This window comes from Ictidomys tridecemlineatus, chromosome 15, assembly GCF_052094955.1.
Source record: "Ictidomys tridecemlineatus isolate mIctTri1 chromosome 15, mIctTri1.hap1, whole genome shotgun sequence".
Taxonomy (NCBI): domain Eukaryota; kingdom Metazoa; phylum Chordata; class Mammalia; order Rodentia; family Sciuridae; genus Ictidomys; species Ictidomys tridecemlineatus.
Genome location: NC_135491.1, coordinates 57207310 through 57224289, shown reverse-complemented (window position 1 = coordinate 57224289; position 16980 = coordinate 57207310). Strand labels below are relative to the sequence as shown.

The window sequence follows — 16980 nt, the reverse complement described above, 5'->3', positions numbered from 1 at the left end:
AAGTACTGATTTTCATTTCATGAAATAAAGCTTTAGTGTGTTCTGCACCGTGGTGAAGCAGTTACGTTTGTAGTATTCACAGTTAAGCTGCTAGTTTCAGTTGATGCTTGCTTGTAGATGGATGGATTAGACTGTGGCGGGGGTGTTCTCTTGTGTTGTGGAAAGGGGAAGTGTGCCTGCAGTGTTTGACCTTCTGCCTTCTCTGTGCCTGTCACACTTTTCCAGGCAGTGGTGGATGCCAGATACTGGAGGAGCCAACATCCCGGCTCTGAATGAGCTGCTGTCTGTGTGGAATATGGGGTTCAGCGATGGCCTATATGAAGGGGAGTTTGCCCTGGCAAATCATGACAGTAAGGCTGAGTGTGCGCGTGTTTTAAGAGGGTACATTACCACCAGAGCTGTAGGAGCAGAAGCTGTAGGAGCAGAAGCCATAGGCCTTTGAAGTCTTAAGTTTCAGAGAGAGAGAATGATGTGGTTTCCTAAGTAAATTGGAGTCTGTGAAAAGAACTGTCAGTGTTTTTCATAAAGTGTGTCTGCAAAGCTGTGTATCAGCCACTCCAGTTTTGTCCAGGTTTTGAAAATGAAAACCCTTCCTGTGAGCATCCCTTTTTCAGTGCTACCTGTGAGGGTCTTTAGGAGCTGCATGATATCCAATAGGAAACACCTTGTAGGTTCCCGGTTATTTATAATATTTTGTTTATGAAACAGCTTTGCACATTTCATTCTTCAGAGAGAAGCTTTTGGCTCTAGCTTCTAGCACAACATTTTCAGCATTATTGTTACTGGTCCTACAAGTCCTACTCTGACTTAACGTCTGTCTGCAGGTCTGCCATGTTAATAATATGTTTTTACTTGAATTTTGAGATGGTTTCTTATTTTAAGTGTAGTAAGGTACAGAAACTTCTCTTGTAAGATAAAAACAATCTGAAAAATAAATAATGCTTAAAGAGTTCATTTGGGTAGGCTAGTAGTTGTCAGCTGAACCTCTCGTGTGTCTGCTCCTGTAACTCTGAACAACTGTTTTTTTAGTGTATTATGCATCAGGGTGCAGCATTGCTCAGTTCCCAGAAGATGGCGTGGTGATAACACAGACTTTCAAGGACCAAGGTAAAGGATCCTTTCCCTCCCTCTCTCCTTTTTTATTTAATAGCTGTATTGCATATGATTTACACACCTTCCAAAATGCACACAATTCAGTGATTTTTAGTGTATCCACAAAATTGTGTATTCATCACCCCCGGAGAAGTCCCATCAGCCATTCTGGTTCCTTTTCATGCTTTCTGCGGTGCTGTTGCTTGGCACCTCATCACGCATAGCATGGGAAGGGCGTGAAGGCGGAGGGAGGCAGAGGACGGGGAGACGGATTCCAACTGATGATTTGAATGTATGTGTGTGGTGACCCCTGCAAAGGGAATGGAATTCCTTTAGGAGAGGGATGCACATGTCTGCTTATTATTGCCTGTGAGTTTTTCTACTTCTGTGATTGCTAGATTACTACAGGAAGAGTCTGACCATGTTGTGAACTTCTTAGCTGTGTGAAGATAAGCAGCCATAATCACAGAGTGGCTCTAAGGCCCCCTTCAAGGTGGCGTTCCCATTCAGTTCGCTTCACGCAGACAGCACCCAAGAGGCCCAAGACAGGCTCCACATTAGTCTTTGTGACCACCAGGTGCTTGATGTTCAGGCCCCCTGGTGAGTGTGGAAGAGAAGGGCAAGCTGGGCCACTGCTGCCTTTGAAGGCCAGGTGCCAGAAGCAGGACAGTGAACAGAACCCAGGACGTCCTTCCTGCAGCTGTCACTCTGGAACTGGGATTCTGAACCACATGTCTCCTCTTTGTTGAAAGTGGTGTGTCCCTCGTGGCAGGCTGGTAAGGATGTGCCAGGGGACCGTTTCCTCCTGCAGGTTGATAACTGTTCTTCAGAGTGACCAGCCTCTGCTATTGTAGAGTCCTGCAGTTGAGAGCTAGGGACAGATTGATTAGTGGAAAATGTAGAATTCCTCAGCTTACCTGTCTGCAGCTAGAAGGTAGAACTTACTTCTGTATTGCCTGGAAGGTTTTTTTTTGGTTTGGTTTTTATCTTTTGTCAAGGCAGGTAATCAGTGCACAGATCTATATTTCCTAGGGTTAGTTTTAATTTTAAGCACATGATGATCCTATCTTTCCAAGTGCTTGGCACTGTTCATGAGGGTTGGAGATTCTTTCTAAAAGCAGCTCGCACAAGCATGTCATGTCTGGCACCAGGCGTGTGACACAGGGCAGAAGCCATGCTTTCTTCTTAAGGGTCTTGCTGCCTGTGGTAGTTCATTCATTTTGGTTTTTCTTTTCTTTTTTTTTTTTTCAAGGGGAGGGAAATGTCAAAAGTAGGTTTAAGGGTGCATACTTTATTTGAAGGTTCTGATAGAGTCTGAAAATGAAAGTCAGTTGCCTTGGCTTTAAGTTGAATGATCTTTTTTGGATTCACAATAGGACTTTGAAAGGATGCCTTTTAGAAAAAGGACAAAAACCAAAAACAAAACCAAGACACCTTTGGAAGTCCTGTGGTGCTGGAGCAGAAAAGACTATCATCAAAAACAAAGCTCTTATCAAGCCATAAGGTCACATGGCAGGCAGTGTGCAGTTTTCCCCATTTCTTCTGTTTTCCTGCTTTGTCGTGCCTTCCCTCCAAAGAGGCTTTCTTCAGTCTGCTCCTAGTGAAATACACAGAGGGCAGCAGATACTCTTTATGTAGCTGCAGGCATTCGAGATGTTATCAGCACAGAAGTGTCGGATTCTGATGAAGTGCTGGATTCGTTTTCTAGTGCTAAGGAAAGCCTTTGCTTTAGGGATCCTGTGAGTTACATGAGACCATGATGATGGACACCCCTGGCGTTTATCCATTTTTACTTCTTGAGTCACTGAACATTTTAAATTGTGTCCTCTGCTTGGGGAAAGGTAGGAAGGCTCTGCTGTTGGAATGTTTGTAATTGTGGAATTAATATAACATCTAAACTGAAATTGAAAATATGTGGACATACACTTTAAATACTAGTTATCATGTTTATTAACATCCTAGCTTTTAATCACAAAGCACGAAGACGCTGGTGTCTGTATATGTGGCTACTCGTGGACATCTCGGTATAGAATGAGCTGTTGGCTGCTTCCCCTGTACATGAGGGCTGACAGCAGGCTTCCAGCATAGTAAGAAGGGGAAACATTTGTTATTTTAAGATGAAAAGGGACAGGTAACACCTTTAGGAGCACAGACATTATGTGCCACCATCTAAGTGAAAATGACAGAAGAGGGCATGGAAATACACACATTAGTGAATTTACTGAAAACAAAAGTGATGGTGCTTAAGATGGCACTTTCCTGTCCAAAAAGTTTGCTCTGTTTGTTTGAATATTAGATTTTACAAATTGTTTTTGGAAACTGGAAAGTCATTTCTCAACAATAACTGTCATTATTGTTGTGTTGTTTCAGGATTGGAGGTTTTAAAGCAGGAAACCGCAATTGTGGAAAATGTCCCCATCTTGGGACTTTATCAGATTCCAGCGGAGGGTGGGGGCCGGGTCGTGCTGTATGGAGACTCCAATTGCTTGGACGACAGTCACCGACAGAAGGGTGAGAAGAAAGTAAACAGGCACACAGCCCTATGCCCTGGGTTCTTAGGGAGGCAGAGGTAAGGCTCTGCTGGGTGAACGTGAGTGAGGACATCTAGGGACTCCAATCGCTTTGCCAGCCTGGAGTGTTTTGATAGGTATCTAAGTGTGGGCACATTGAGTAAGTAAAACAAAACTGCCTCTACTGGCCAAGATACCTCTCCTTCCTTCTCACTGCATTTAGTGGAGACCCCCTTGATCTGAGTGACCAAGGCTCTGCCCATCCTTGCCGCCCTGGGTTTTGTGTCCCTCCCTGGCATGACATGTGCAGGTGCCCTGATCGGGTCTGACCCACTCTTCCCGCCTTCTCAGCCCTGTTGCCTGGAGGCCCTGCAGTCACTGTTCCCCAGGATATGCAGGTAGAGGCTGTGTGAGCCTTGTCAGGGCAGGTCTCCAGTTACTCTCCTCTCGTTTTCAGCCTCTTGGTGCATCTTTGAATATGAGGTTTTAAGATTGGACGTAGACTGGTCTTTTTCTTAAGGAGAAAGCAGGGTGGCAAAAGTGTTAACCTGTTTTACCTGGTAAGATGGTGATGGAGCCGGAACTGAGACCGAGTCTTCTGACTCAGGGAGACCAGGGTGGGAGGGTAGCAAGTTAGGGCCAGCGCTGGCAGATGGTGAGCAGCTCTGCGGGCACTTCCTCCAGTTTTCAGTTGAGGTTGACTGAATCATAGGCCTTTATGTAAATCCTTAGAATATAATTAGTCTTTTTAAAAATCAAAAGTAGTGTTAAAGTCACAGTTAAAAGAAGATTAATGCTTTTATTTCCAGAGATTCTAAGACCTGAGATCAACAGGTAAGAGTCTTTATTCAAAATTTAAATACCTGAGAGGATGTCTACATCCTTAAATGTGAAATGACCGCTGTGTGCTCTCTCACGGTGACATGCACGGCCCAGAAGTGTTCTTCTAGGAGAGGGAAGCATTTACTGGGACTTCCCCTTCTCGAGTCTCATGTAGTTCCCATCGATGTTAACATAGTAGGTGGGCAGACACAAGGAAAGACCAGAGATCCCAGCTCTTGAGTGCTGCAGGGCTTCAGCAACCTCCTGAGGAAGGAGTGGCGCTGAATGGGAGCTGCTCACAGCCTGGTCCAAGATGTCCCTGAAAAAGAATTGTCCATCTGGCTGGGTCCACTGACTCAAAGGCCAGCTCAGCAGGCTCTAGGAGACCCACTTCTTGCTTAAAGGGTGCTCTAGGATGCTGACAGAGGCGCCGGCCCCCTGTGCTCCTACACCCTATACCTGGAGCCACTATTCTTGAGTCCAGCGTGTAGTGGACATCTCATCATCTCACTATCTCGGAACCAGCTCCATTCCGCCCTCATCCATGAGGGGCCCAGAGCCGAGGGTGGCACTTGGGCAGTTGGTCCTGTCCATGGCAGTGGTACCGCTCTGAGTCTGCCAGCTCGTGCCTTAGGTGGATTCATGTTTCTCAAGAATGGAAGCCAGGGATGTGTCCCTTTCACTTTGACCTAGGTTTCTGACCTTTACATACCTGTTTTTCCCCTCCTTTGGAGAGCTAGCTTTCTTTTATTTTCCTGTAGAATTATTTTTTAAAAAATAATTGCCATGGCTCGGGGTGTAGAGCACTTGCCAGCACACGCGAGGCCCTGGCTTCCATCTTCACCACAAAACAGCAAAGTCCTCAACAGCTTGCTTCTGACTCCACAGATTGCTTTTGGCTTCTGGACGCGCTCCTTCAGTACACGTCGTACGGGGTGACTCCTCCCAGCCTCAGTCACTCGGGGAACCGGCAGCGCCCTCCCAGTGGAGCTGGCTCAGCCATACCTGAGAGGATGGAAGGTGAGTGAAGGCTGGAGCTGGCCAAACTCAATGCTGCCACCAGCGGTTTGTCCTGGATGCTGCTGGTGGCCAAGCAGGTGGCAGCTGACCTGTAAGGTCCATCCTGGCGATTCCAGGGTCGATGGGCATGGAGGACGTTCGGGATCTCACCCATGCTCCCCTGGCCCTGGTTCATGCTCACTGTCACAGAGGCCATGCTGGCTCCAGGGGTCTGCAAGGATAGCCGCCAGCGTTTATAAGTACTCATTAGGTACCAGGCACCAGACTGCAGTGCTCTAGGGAGGATTAGCTCACTAATACCTCCCAGTAATCCTGTGAAAGGAGATATTATTACGACCAGTTTATAGATGAAGAAATGGGAGCTGAGAGAAGTTAAGTAGTTGCCCCAGGTCGTGGGGCGGGTGTGTGGTAGAGCCAAGGGCCCCCAGCAGAGCTGCATGGATCAGGCCAGTTCACCACAGACTCTGGCTGCCCCAGCACTTTCAGTAGACATGTTCTGGGACCATGTAAAAATATGTAGCAGCTACACGAGAAAAGTAAGCAGCCTATCTACTCAGGACAGGGAAGTAGGAGCATCGCAAGTTCAAGGCCAGCCTGGGTAGTTTCTCCAATAAAACAAAGAAAAGGTCAGGGGTGGAGCACACACAAGGCCCTGCATGGAATTCTTACTACTGCTGGAAAAAACTAAATGGGCTGGGATGTGGCTCAGTGGTAATGGGTTCAAGCCCCAGTCAAAAGAAAAGTGGAGTTTGCTTTAGTAATATTCCTTAGCCCAGCACATCACAGATGTGTTCACTCAGGTGGGAGATACAGGCCCTGTTTCCGTTTTCAATAGCCACATGTGGCTAGTGGTACAGCACTGGGTGGTGCAGATTTAAGAAACAAAACTTTAAAATTATGGAACCTTGTTTGTTTTGGGGTTTCGCTTTTATTTTTTGCCAGGAAATTGTTCCAGAAGAGAGGATTTTTCTGTGGCAGCTATCTGGTTACAGAGTCTTCAAGGGTGGCCTTGTGCATGTGGTGATGGTCAGCAGAGGTTGACTGGCCAGTGCTTTGTATGCATGGCTCCATTTAAAGGATCTGTGCAGACTCCTTTGCTCCCCTTCCCAGTGAAGGCGAGTGTTGTCTGGGGGCTGCCCATCAGGTCTGGTCCCGAAGCTCATGGGGGGCGGTCCGACAAGGCACCGTAGGCTGCTGGCAGGAGCCACAGACCAGCTCCCACAGCCATGTCTTCTCCCTGCATTTTAATAACAGTGCTCATTTCCCTTTTTGTTGCTACTGCTGCTGACCACAGGAAACCATCTGCACCGGTACTCCAAAGTTCTTGAGGCCCATTTGGGAGACCCGAAACCCCGGCCTCTGCCAGCCTGTCCACACTTGTCTTGGGCCAAGCCACAGCCTTTGAACGAGACAGCGCCCAGGTCAGTGTCTGCATGTGCTTTTCCCTATTCCATGAGGGCTTGTGACTCATTCCTCTTTTCTTACAACAGAGAATGGAATTTTACTGCCATCGTTATTGGAAAATCCAACTTCCTGGCTTGTTTTTGCTGAAGGTTATGCATGGCATGTGCCCTCACCATGGCCTTTAGGGTGTGCTCTTTTGTGGTGTCCCGCAGCAGGTGCTTGGGGAATTGGGGCTGTGCTCCTGTCAGCCCTGTTCACAGCTGCTCACAGCTGTGTTGGAGCAGAAGCTGTGGCCTGCGGTGGGGAGTCGGTGGCTGCGGCAGGTGTGCATCCTGTTCCAGGTGTTGGTTATGGAACAGACCAGGTCTCTTTCCTGCCCTCACGGGGAAAAGGGTGCCCGTCGGCCTGGGTTCTGCCGTGGCAGCCTGACCAGGAAGAGTGCTATGTGCCATTCATGTCCTGTGCCGGTGGCATGGCTGGTGAGGCTCCCTGTCCCACAGCGGCCCTGGCCTCTGTCTGCAGGTCTCTGCTCCTCCAGGGCTGCCTGAAGCCGTGCTCTGCCCACTCGCTGTCTGGCCTCTTCATCTGCCTCGTTTCCTTTTGGCTGCAGAACTTGAGTATTGCTGCTGTTTCTCTCTTGGGCCAGCTCAGGCCAACTCTTCTCTTTCTTTGGGCCAGCTCAGGCCAACTCTTCTCTTTCTTTCTTTTCCTGCCTGTGCAAGACAACATGAGGATGCTTCTCCTGAGAATGGGGGTGGGTTCTGCAGTGGTGCAGTGGGCAAGGTGTCAGGGATACCATCAGAGCCCTCTCCTCGGGAAGGCGTGGAAACGCTCTCTGCTTTCCTAGTTGCCATAGCAGAGTGCTCTCATACACCAGCCAGTGACCTAGTCGTCATGGCAGAGTGCTGTAATATACCACTCAGTGACCACTTGCCTTCATTCAGAACAGGCTCCACAGACAGCCAGAAAGTGGTAGAATCATCACACTGTCTTCTGAGCCATAGAGTTCTTTCTCAACTTTAATTACTGGGTACTTTCCATTCTAGTTAACATCCCATCATTTAAAACTTTTGATATGTTTCTATTTTTGCATCCTTTTTCTTTGTAACCTATTATTGTAGCATTTTTTATATTCCATACATGGTCAGAAATTTACACTCGAGGACAGTCAGTACTGGCTACAGTTATGAAAAACTCAATTTTCTCCATAGTGCCATTCAGGACTTTCATAAGAGTGACAGAATTTCAGGCTGGGGATGTGGCTCAAGCGGTAGCGTGCTCGCCTGGCATGCGTGCTGCCTGGGTTCGATCCTCAGCACCACATACAAAAAAAACCAAAAGATGTTGTATCCGCCGAGAACTGAAAAATAAATATGAAAATTCTCCCCCCCCTTTTAAAAAAAAAAAGTGACAGAATTTCTTAGTATCTGCCTGCCACATAAGTGGTCATCAGACACTGCCCTCAAGGGTGTTGGTCACGTGCAGCTGCTAGGCTTTGATGTTCTCTGTCATTCCCAGCAATTCCTTCTCCTTAGTCCATTGCCCTGCTTCATATTCGTCTCATGTTTCACATCTGTTGAAATGTATTCTCAGTCCTCAGAGATGGAGACAGATGTTCTGATCCCTGAGAGGGAGACCAATGTTAGCTAGCCCCAGCCAGGTTTCCATCTGTCGGAAAGATGGATTTCTCGCTCCTTCACTGGGCATTGGTGTCCTTTCCTAGAGCCACTCTGGGAGTGTCAGCCCCACGAGAGACCCCACTGAAGGTGGACCCTCCCCCTCCACCAGTGTGCTGTTCCCACCTCTGCTGCCTCTGAAAGTGCCAGCCCAGGGCAGGACATGACTGTTAGATGACAGTGTAGCCCTCACACACCCAGCTACAGACACGAGGCTCGGGTGCCTTTAATCCCATAACTTGTCGGTTAAGTTTTCAGACTGGTGAACCCTCAGCTGCAAAGTCACATAAAAGAGACCAGCTGCAGCACCTGTGGGCACTTTACCAGCCACCAGTAGCTGGGGCCGCTGACGGCTCCCTGCCCTGCCTAGGCATCCTCTCCGTACCCCCCACCTGTATGGGCTCCACACTCCTCTTCCCCTGTGGCTGTCATGGGACCAGGTGTCCTTACCTTCACTTGACCAGAGTAGAAACTGTCTGACGGCTTCCAAATGTACTGACAGCAGAAAGACAGAATTCGTCATTTACAAACATCTCTCTCACTGAAGCCAGAACAGCACGGAGTTTCCCTCCGCGCCCTTCCTTGGACCTCGGTGTCTACCTGTGCCGTCTGCTGCTGGTTGCTGGGGATTGGACACGGGCTTCTTTTTCTTTTTAGTTATTGATGGACACAATACCTTTATTTTGTGTATTTTGTGTGTGTGTGTGTGTGTGTGTGTGTGTGTGTGTGTGTGGTGTTGAGGATCAAACCCAATGCCTCACACGGGCTCGTAAGCCCCAGGCTGCCACTGACTTCTTGAGTTGGCGGTCACATTGCTTGAATGGGCTGCTCAACTTCTGAAGATTAACGATCCTGTGCTACTACAGAGAGCACATCTTGTCTGAGGGTCACCACCACACACATGGAGGTGGTGTCCCTGTGTGTTGTATCCATGCTGTCTCACTAGTTGGTGGCTCGTGTGCTTGTCCAGTTCTCACCCCAGGTGGTTTTGTTGAGGACATGCTGGTGCCCAGCACTGGTCTGTCCAGTCCCTGTGCATGGTCCTAGAGTGCCCTCCACTGTAATGCTTTGCACCCAGCAACGCTTGGTACCCAGTGCAGCAGAAGGCCTCCAGGCACCCACCCATGTCCACTCCTCAGCCTCAGTCCCCCCATCCCTGGCTCCTTTCAGGGGTCCATCTGGACTGTCCTTGTGTTGTGTGGTAATGTTTCCAGTTTTAAGCAGGAAAGGGCTCCTGTTGGCAACACTGTAGACCTAGTAGAATACGGAGAGCTCAGAGCATGGACCACATGGTGGTTTCTCTCAGGACCTGGAAGTGGTCACTTGCTCTGCAGCAGTGGTCAGGCAGGAAGAGGGGAAAACTTGTTGCTTTGCTGCTGCTTAGGTGCTGGCTGAGCTTCCTGGGATGGCATGTTGCTTATCCTTGTTTTCATCTGTTCCCCTGAAGCAATCTTTGGAAACATCAGAAGTTACTCTCCATCGACCTGGACAAGGTGGCGTTACCCAACTTCCGATCAAATCGCCCACAAGTGCGACCCTTGTCCCCTGGAGAAAGTGGTGCCTGGGACATTCCTGGAGGTGAGTCCTCAGGTGCTTCGCCCTTGTGCTGAATGAACCTTGCTGTATCTTGTTCCAGATGGTCTCCTCCTGCCCCTAGGAGGTGGACAGGCCACTCCTGCTTTTACCTTTCCAGGAGCCATGGCAGTCCTGGTTTTCTTTGTGGTGTGGGTCAGCCAGAAGTGGGTCTGCAGGATGAAGGTGTTACTCTTTCTCTTAGAAAATTCCTCATTGATGTTCCAGTCTCATCTTCTTTCGTGCTGGCCAGGTGATACACTTGAAATGTTCCTGAGTCACTTGCACACTCGTGAGAGCTGTGCAAACCAGCAGGACCCAGGGAGCCTGTCTTACGCTGGTTTGCAGCAGCTGTGCTGGCCATAGGTCTCTGGTTCTCTGCCCTCCCATATCTAGGATGGCACTCAGCTGAGCTGGGCTGTGCCCTAAGGTGATCTGTCCTGTGTCCTCCACATACAGTGCCTTTGACCTAAATAGAATACTCAGGACAAGTCCTTCTTCTTTAGTGAGATGATCTGTACCAAATCACTCCAGCTGAGTATGGGCAATTCTTCTGCCCCATGAACCCCTGCAGTCTCCCCAAGGACTCTTAGCTCCAAACAGGGTTTTCTGGGTTTCAGGACTTGACCAGAAACCCCTGGGATCAGGAAGGAGTGCCCTCAAGTTGTGGTCACACGATCTGAACAGAGCACGTCTTGTCTGATGGCACCTCCGTGTATATGGTGGTGACTGTGGCGTTCCTGCGTGTTGTACCCATGCTGTCTTACTAGTTGGTGGCTCACAGTCTTGTCCAGCCTAACCTGGGATACTGAGGGCCTCACATGTTGGTCACAGGGTGCACTGACAATGGCTGCATTGACGTTCTAAACCAAGGGTCCTGCAGTGGCCACCCTTGGTTTTCACCCATGTCTTGTCCTGGGAGGGCTTTCCTAGAAATGGGGGTGTGGCCTTCCCAGCTCTTTGCCTTGCTTCCTTCCTCTTCCTTCTATTAAGGCTGATCCATCTTCTGTTGCTGTTAGGGACACAAAATGTCTGTCTGGGCCCCACTGTTGTAGGCTGTGACAGGAGCGAAGCTCGTTCCTGGGCTTATGTAGTGAGCCCAGGAAGAGGGGCCAGAGCCCCCTGCCCTCTGCTAGGAGTGCTTTTGCTTGACTGGGGAGCCATGCTGCCCCGCTCTCTCTCCCACGCTCTGTTAACGGCCCGGGTCACTTTAGTGGAGGCTGAAAAGTGAAGTGTGTCCTGCTCCTCAGTTTATGAAATCAGAGCCGTTGGTTTCTGAGGAGTCTGGCTTGTAGAAAGGGCTTTGGCAGTAGCTACGTGACACTGCTGACTCTCCATTGTCCTCCTGCAGGGATCATGCCTGGCCGCTACAACCAGGAGGTGGGCCAGACCATTCCCGTGTTTGCCTTCCTGGGAGCCATGGTGGTCCTGGCCTTCTTTGTGGTGCAAATCAACAAGGCCAAGAGCAGGCCGAAGCGGAGGAAGCCCAGGGTGAAGCGTCCCCAGCTCATGCAGCAGTTTCACCCACCAAAGGCCCCATCAGTGTGACGGTCAGACTGGCTGAGCCTGCAAGCCAAAGAGTTTTTGAGGATGGCTCTGGTAGGCAAGCAGAGCCTGGGAGGGTTTCCCAAGAGGCTCCTCTTTCAGCAGGATCCAACCTCCAGTTGCAGCTCAGTTAGAGTGTCCTGTCTGCAGGCCCCCTCCTGGGTCCCGTGCAGGCCTGGTGGCACACCTTGATGCACCTCACACCTGGGCCCCTGCAGGAGGGACTTGGCCGGCAGCAGCAGTGGCAGCAGCTCACCAGCAGCTGAGCGCACCAAAGACGGCGGAGAGCTCCTGTTAACTACGTGAGGCAGCCACTAAGCTGAGCTGGTTAAAGGCTATTTTCTATATTTATTGTTGGGAAAGTCACTTTAAAGACTTGTGCTATTTGGAAGCAAAGCTATTTTTTTGTCAATGGAATGCAGTTTTTTACTATGACATCAAAAGGAATCACTCTCTTTTCTGACTGAGGTTCAAAGGAGACTGGCACAAATCTGTGAAACACAGACCTTTGCTTTATTTTTATAAGTATCAATTGCCATCATGTTTTGTAATTTGGAGTCTTGATTTCACCATTGTCGGTGAAGAAAATTTTCAATAAATATGCATTACCCATATGAAGCTGGAGAGCGTTGTGTCCCGCCGGCTCCTCTTCTCATTTCTCTCTGGTGACAACCTGGAACAGGTGCCAGTTGGCCTGTGAGTTTTTCTACTGAGAGTTAAGTCACGGACCACACGTCTTTCCACTCTAAAGTGCCCTGTCCAGGGAGTCCTGGGGTTTGCTGAGTTAGGCAGCCATCGCCATTCACTGTCAGATTCCAGAAGAAACCCTGTGCTGTGTGCTGTCACCGACTCAGGGTGACTCACAGGTGGTCCTTGCAACTGGCTTCTTTGACTCTGAGTCCCGTCCTCAAGGCTCTTGTGTGTCATGTGTCAAACTTTGTCCTTTTGTGCCTCAACACTCCTCCATCCCCAGTGGTCAGTCTGCCCGTCTACCTGCTGCTGATGGGCACTCGGTGGTTTCCCTCTGGCGCTGCTGGGAGTGTTCGTGGGCAGTTTTGGTGGGGCGTGTTTCTCTTCTCTTGGGCACATGCCTGGGACTGAAGCCATCGAGCTCTGCTGAACTCGCGAGGAGCGGCCAGGCTTGTTCCCGAGGCGCTGGCACCACCTGCCCTTCTGCCCTTCCAGCGGCCCTCCTCACAGCACTGGGGTTTCCCCCTCTCTGGTCAGCGCCACGCTGCAGGCGCAAGGGGGCGTCTCGGGTGGTTTGGATTTGTTTCCCCGAAGAGAGGCCTGGGGCTCCTTCGCTCCTGGCTGTCGGCTTGCGAGTCTCGGGAGGTGTCTGTTTAGAGCCTGGGCCCATTTCTTTTTTCTTTTTTTAATATTTAATTTTTTTAGTTGTAGTTAGACTCAGTATCTTTATTTTTATGTGGTGGTGAGGATTCACCCAGGGCCTCGCACATGCTAGGCGAGTGCTCTACCGCTGAGCCCCAGCCCCTTGGCCCATTTCTTATTCTGATTATGCACCTGAGTTCTTTATATGTTCCCAGGACAGGTTCCTTATCAGACTTGGGGTGTTCTCTCTCACTTGTTGGGCTGGCTTTTCAACCTTCTTGGTGGTGTTCCTCGACACATAAGTGTTTTTGATTTCGTTAAGGTACAGTTTTTCCACTTTCCTCATTGGTTGTGTGGGTTTTGGGGTGACGTCTGGCTCCAAGGCAGCCTGGCACTGCTTAGCCCCTGCCTATCTGCACATCACAGGTGGGGGGCCTGGGGCTGTGGCCAGGGCTCTCCTGAGTCTGGCACAACGGCTCGCAGGGGTTGCTTGCAGCTCTCTTGCACTTGTGCTACTCTTGCCTGCCAGATTTTGGTGGCATTGCTGTGGGCCGAAGTGCTGGCTTCTGGACACGGGTGGCCTCCCGGTTGTTGGTGTTGAACACAGCCGTGCTCACGGGCAGCAGCTGGCAGTGGATCTCAAGAGTGGCTCCTGCTTGTCAGTGGTGGCGCTCTGGCCTCCCTACCAGTCCTCCCGTGTGTGGGCTGCCCCGCTCCCGCACACCCCTAGCACTCGGAGTAGGCAGGATGCAGTGGGAAGGGCAGCGCAGCTCTGGATGTGACAGAAGCCTGAAATCTGGATTACATGAAACCTTCCAGTTTTTAATGTTGGCAAGTGATTGAATTAAAGTGAGGTGTTTTTTTTTGTTTGTTTTTTGGTTGGTTGGTTTTATTTGTGTGAAGTGACCAAAACTCTCTGTTCTTAGTGGCATCAGCCTAACCTGCTAGGTGATAACCCTGTGGGATGATGTTCCAACCAGAGGTGTTGGGCTGGAGAGCTTGCCTCCACGCTGGCTGCGTGGCCTGGGGTCACCTGCCTCCTTGGGCGTGGGTCCCTCTTCCTGCCTGGGACTCTGCTGAGCCACTGCGGGCATGACATCGCCATGCAGCACTGCACAGATCCCCGCATTCCACAGATTCAGGGGTCCCTGTCTGGCTTCCCAGGTCGGCATCTGTCGTGCTTCTTGTCCTTGTGAGCAGTTCTTCTGCTGCACTCTGCTTTTGCCAAGGGGACTTCGGGGGCCTCTGTAGTGGCGGTGGCCCCGCCAGCCCATGATGGAACATACTTAGCTTGGGCTCAGGGTATACACACACTTTGGGCTTAAGTTAGACAGTTGGGATAGAACGAGGACAGGGGGACTAGCATGGATACCCAGAGTGCATGCAGAGGCTGTCGGGAACAGAGTGGGGTTTTCCAGGAAGGAGCCTGCACAGGGACACTCTGACAGGTGGAGCTCTGCCTCAGCCACAGACCATGGCGGCCTTGAGCAAGGGCAGCCTTGCATCCAGGAAGCCTGAGACCCATGGGCGCTGCGTTAACAGAGAGTAGCCCCAGGAGCAGGACCCTGCCTCCTGCAGCGGGGGCTGCCATTGGAGCTCTGTGCCTGTGGTAACGCACCTTGGTCACCGTCACAGGCAGCCTGGTCCCATTCGCAGAGGAGAGGAGGCCCAAGGATGCCCACTGCCACCCTGACTCCGGACAGATAGCAGAGGAGATCGAGAACTTGTCCTGCTCAGTTCCAGGACTTGTGTGCTTACTTCCTGTTCTCTCCTGCTGGTGTCTGCTCAGTGTTCCATGTCTATCCTCGCTCTAAAAGGGACAGTGACACCCTAGGAAGGTGTCTGGGTGCTAGAGGCCTTGGGACACAGTCCTGGGAGGAATGCAGAACAGGGTTGCTGCTGAGATGAACCTGGAGAGAGAGCTCCTTGATGGGGAGAGTTCCTATAGAGCAGGGCTCAATTCTCAGAAGAGGGTCACTGGGGTCTGGAGAGGTGGCTTGGAGTCTGGCCAACAGGTTTGTTGTCCTGGAGCCAAAGATAGTGGGATTCCAGGGCTCCACCTTGGAGGAACGTTCAGGGGAAGTTGTCAGAGGCTCTGGACTCAGACTGCCTGGGTCCAGCCTCAGCCTGACCACTTGCTGCCTTGGAGGGAGCCTCAAGTCCCTGAGCAAAGTGTTGTAGGCTGTGTGCTTGGCCAGCACCTGCAGGGTGCAGCGAGTCCCTCACCTCAGCAGTCCTGCTCCCAGGGGTCCCTTTTACCCCTGGTGTGGATTCCCGTTGTCTGTCCCAGCCAGCCACAGTCACAGGTATGCTGGGAGTCCATGTGCTGGTGTGTCCCCAGGGACCTGGTGTCATGAAGAAGCAGACAGAGGCTGACCGCGGGGATCTGTGCAATGCTGCATGGAGATGTCATGCCCGCAGTGGCTCAGCAGAGTGTCCTGGCTGCCCTCAGCCATCCTGCCCACCTACACTCTCCTCTGCGCCTTTCTTTGCCCTGCTCACACAGGACATCTGCCACAAAGAACCCTCTTCATGGGCAGCAGGGCCCAGCAGTTACTAGCACCTGCAGAGCCCTCACTGTGGGCATGGGCAGCGTGTCTTCTGCCTGCTGCGCTCCCTGGGGTCCCACCACAGAAGACCCGGCTGGCCTGGCACAACCTTGAGACCCTTGCTTGGCACCACTCTGCTTCCCTGATCCCCGACAGGTGTGAGTGCAGAGGGACCCAGCAGAGCCACTTTGCCGTGGGAGTCCCTGGCCTGTCCTCTGTCACTCCGTGGGGAGAAGACAGGATCCAGGGGTGGCCAGGGCGTGTGGGTGCTGGGGAGAGCCGCCTTTGCGCATCTCTTTGCCTGCCTTCTGCTCTGGAGGAGGCTGTGTGGGGCCAGCGGGGCGGGGAGCAGGGCTCTGGGGGGGCACCACCCGGCTGCTGCAGATGGGGCCCCACAGGGCGCCCCTCCACAGCCCAGGAAAGGTCATGCAGCCCTGTGATGCCGGCAGAGGGTGGATTTCAAAGCCCCTCAGAGTTAAGAGGTTTTCCCCACGGCCTGGAATTTCACAGCCCAGTGGCCAATTTCCAAGTCATGCACATTAATGGGCAGCTAATGAGGGACCCACCGGCAGGGACAGGAAAATGCCCCTGAGCCCCCAGAGCCAGATTAAGGAGTACAAAGTCCCCAGCCGCTGATGAAGGGCTCTTTATCTTTGCTCTCAGGAGGCCAGGAGTGGGCAGAGGGCGAGCCTCGGCTGCTCGCAGGGCCAGGGCAGGCTGCATGAATGCCGCACGCCTCTTCCTCTGGCCCAGGCCGTTGCTGTTCTGCTGCCCTCCCTGCTGTGCCCAGCAGCATTGCCCAAGGTTCAACGACCTCACTCCAGTGAAAAGGGCAAGGAGTCGAAGGCAGGAAAGGCCTTTCCCAGCAGTGCCCGATCCCAGGCCCCGGCCGGGGGCCTTCCTGGGAGCCTTGGCACAGGGAACCCCCGTGAAGATGGAGCCGAGGTGGGAGCAGTGCGGCCTCCTCCAGGGAATGCCCACAGCCCAGAAGCTGGAAGAGGCAGGAGAGGCCCTCTAGAACCCTCAGAGGGAGCACCACCCTGCTCACACCTGGACCTCAGATGCTGGTCTCCAGAACCACGAGAGAATAAATGCCCGTTGTTTTAAGCCACCTGGTTTGTGGTGCTCTGTTACAGCAGCCACAGAAACCTAACGCAGAGGCCAGGGTCAGGGGAACCCAGTGACTCTCCCTTTCTCGTCTTCTCTCGTCCATGTGCTCACTCACTCATTCATCCAGCCTGTCCCCAGCACTGTCAGAGTCAGAGGGGCAGGGAGGTGTGTGGCATTGAAGCCTTCAAGGTGAGATGCTGGGCACCTCTCTCGGCCCTTGCCTGAGCCCAGGCCCTGTTGTGTGCAGCAGGACCATGGTGACATTCTCAGTGTTTGAGGGGGACATTCGCGAAAGCTGGGCCCTCAGCCCACACATGGTGGCAGCCCACGTGCTGTGTGAGTCCTGAG

General features: G+C 51.7%; 1 protein-coding gene across 2 annotated transcripts in view; it reads left to right on the top strand.

The window, feature by feature from the left end:
* The window catches only part of Mbtps1 (membrane bound transcription factor peptidase, site 1), a 54985-nt gene extending 42730 nt beyond the window's left edge, over positions 1 to 12255 (top strand). Inside the window, exons 17-23 of one of the 2 annotated variants that reach the window (XM_005335459.5) lie at positions 226 to 350; positions 1030 to 1107; positions 3463 to 3603; positions 5313 to 5444; positions 6739 to 6865; positions 9972 to 10102; positions 11448 to 12255. In XM_005335459.5, the coding sequence (XP_005335516.1) occupies positions 226 to 350; positions 1030 to 1107; positions 3463 to 3603; positions 5313 to 5444; positions 6739 to 6865; positions 9972 to 10102; positions 11448 to 11644 (931 nt within the window). In that variant the 3' untranslated portion in view covers positions 11645 to 12255. Of the gene's footprint in view, positions 1 to 225; positions 351 to 1029; positions 1108 to 3462; positions 3604 to 5312; positions 5445 to 6738; positions 6866 to 9971; positions 10103 to 11447 lie in introns of those variants that run through there. The other variant, XM_040279997.2, reaches the window with a different exon arrangement.
* The last annotated feature ends 4725 nt before the right edge of the window (positions 12256 to 16980 follow it).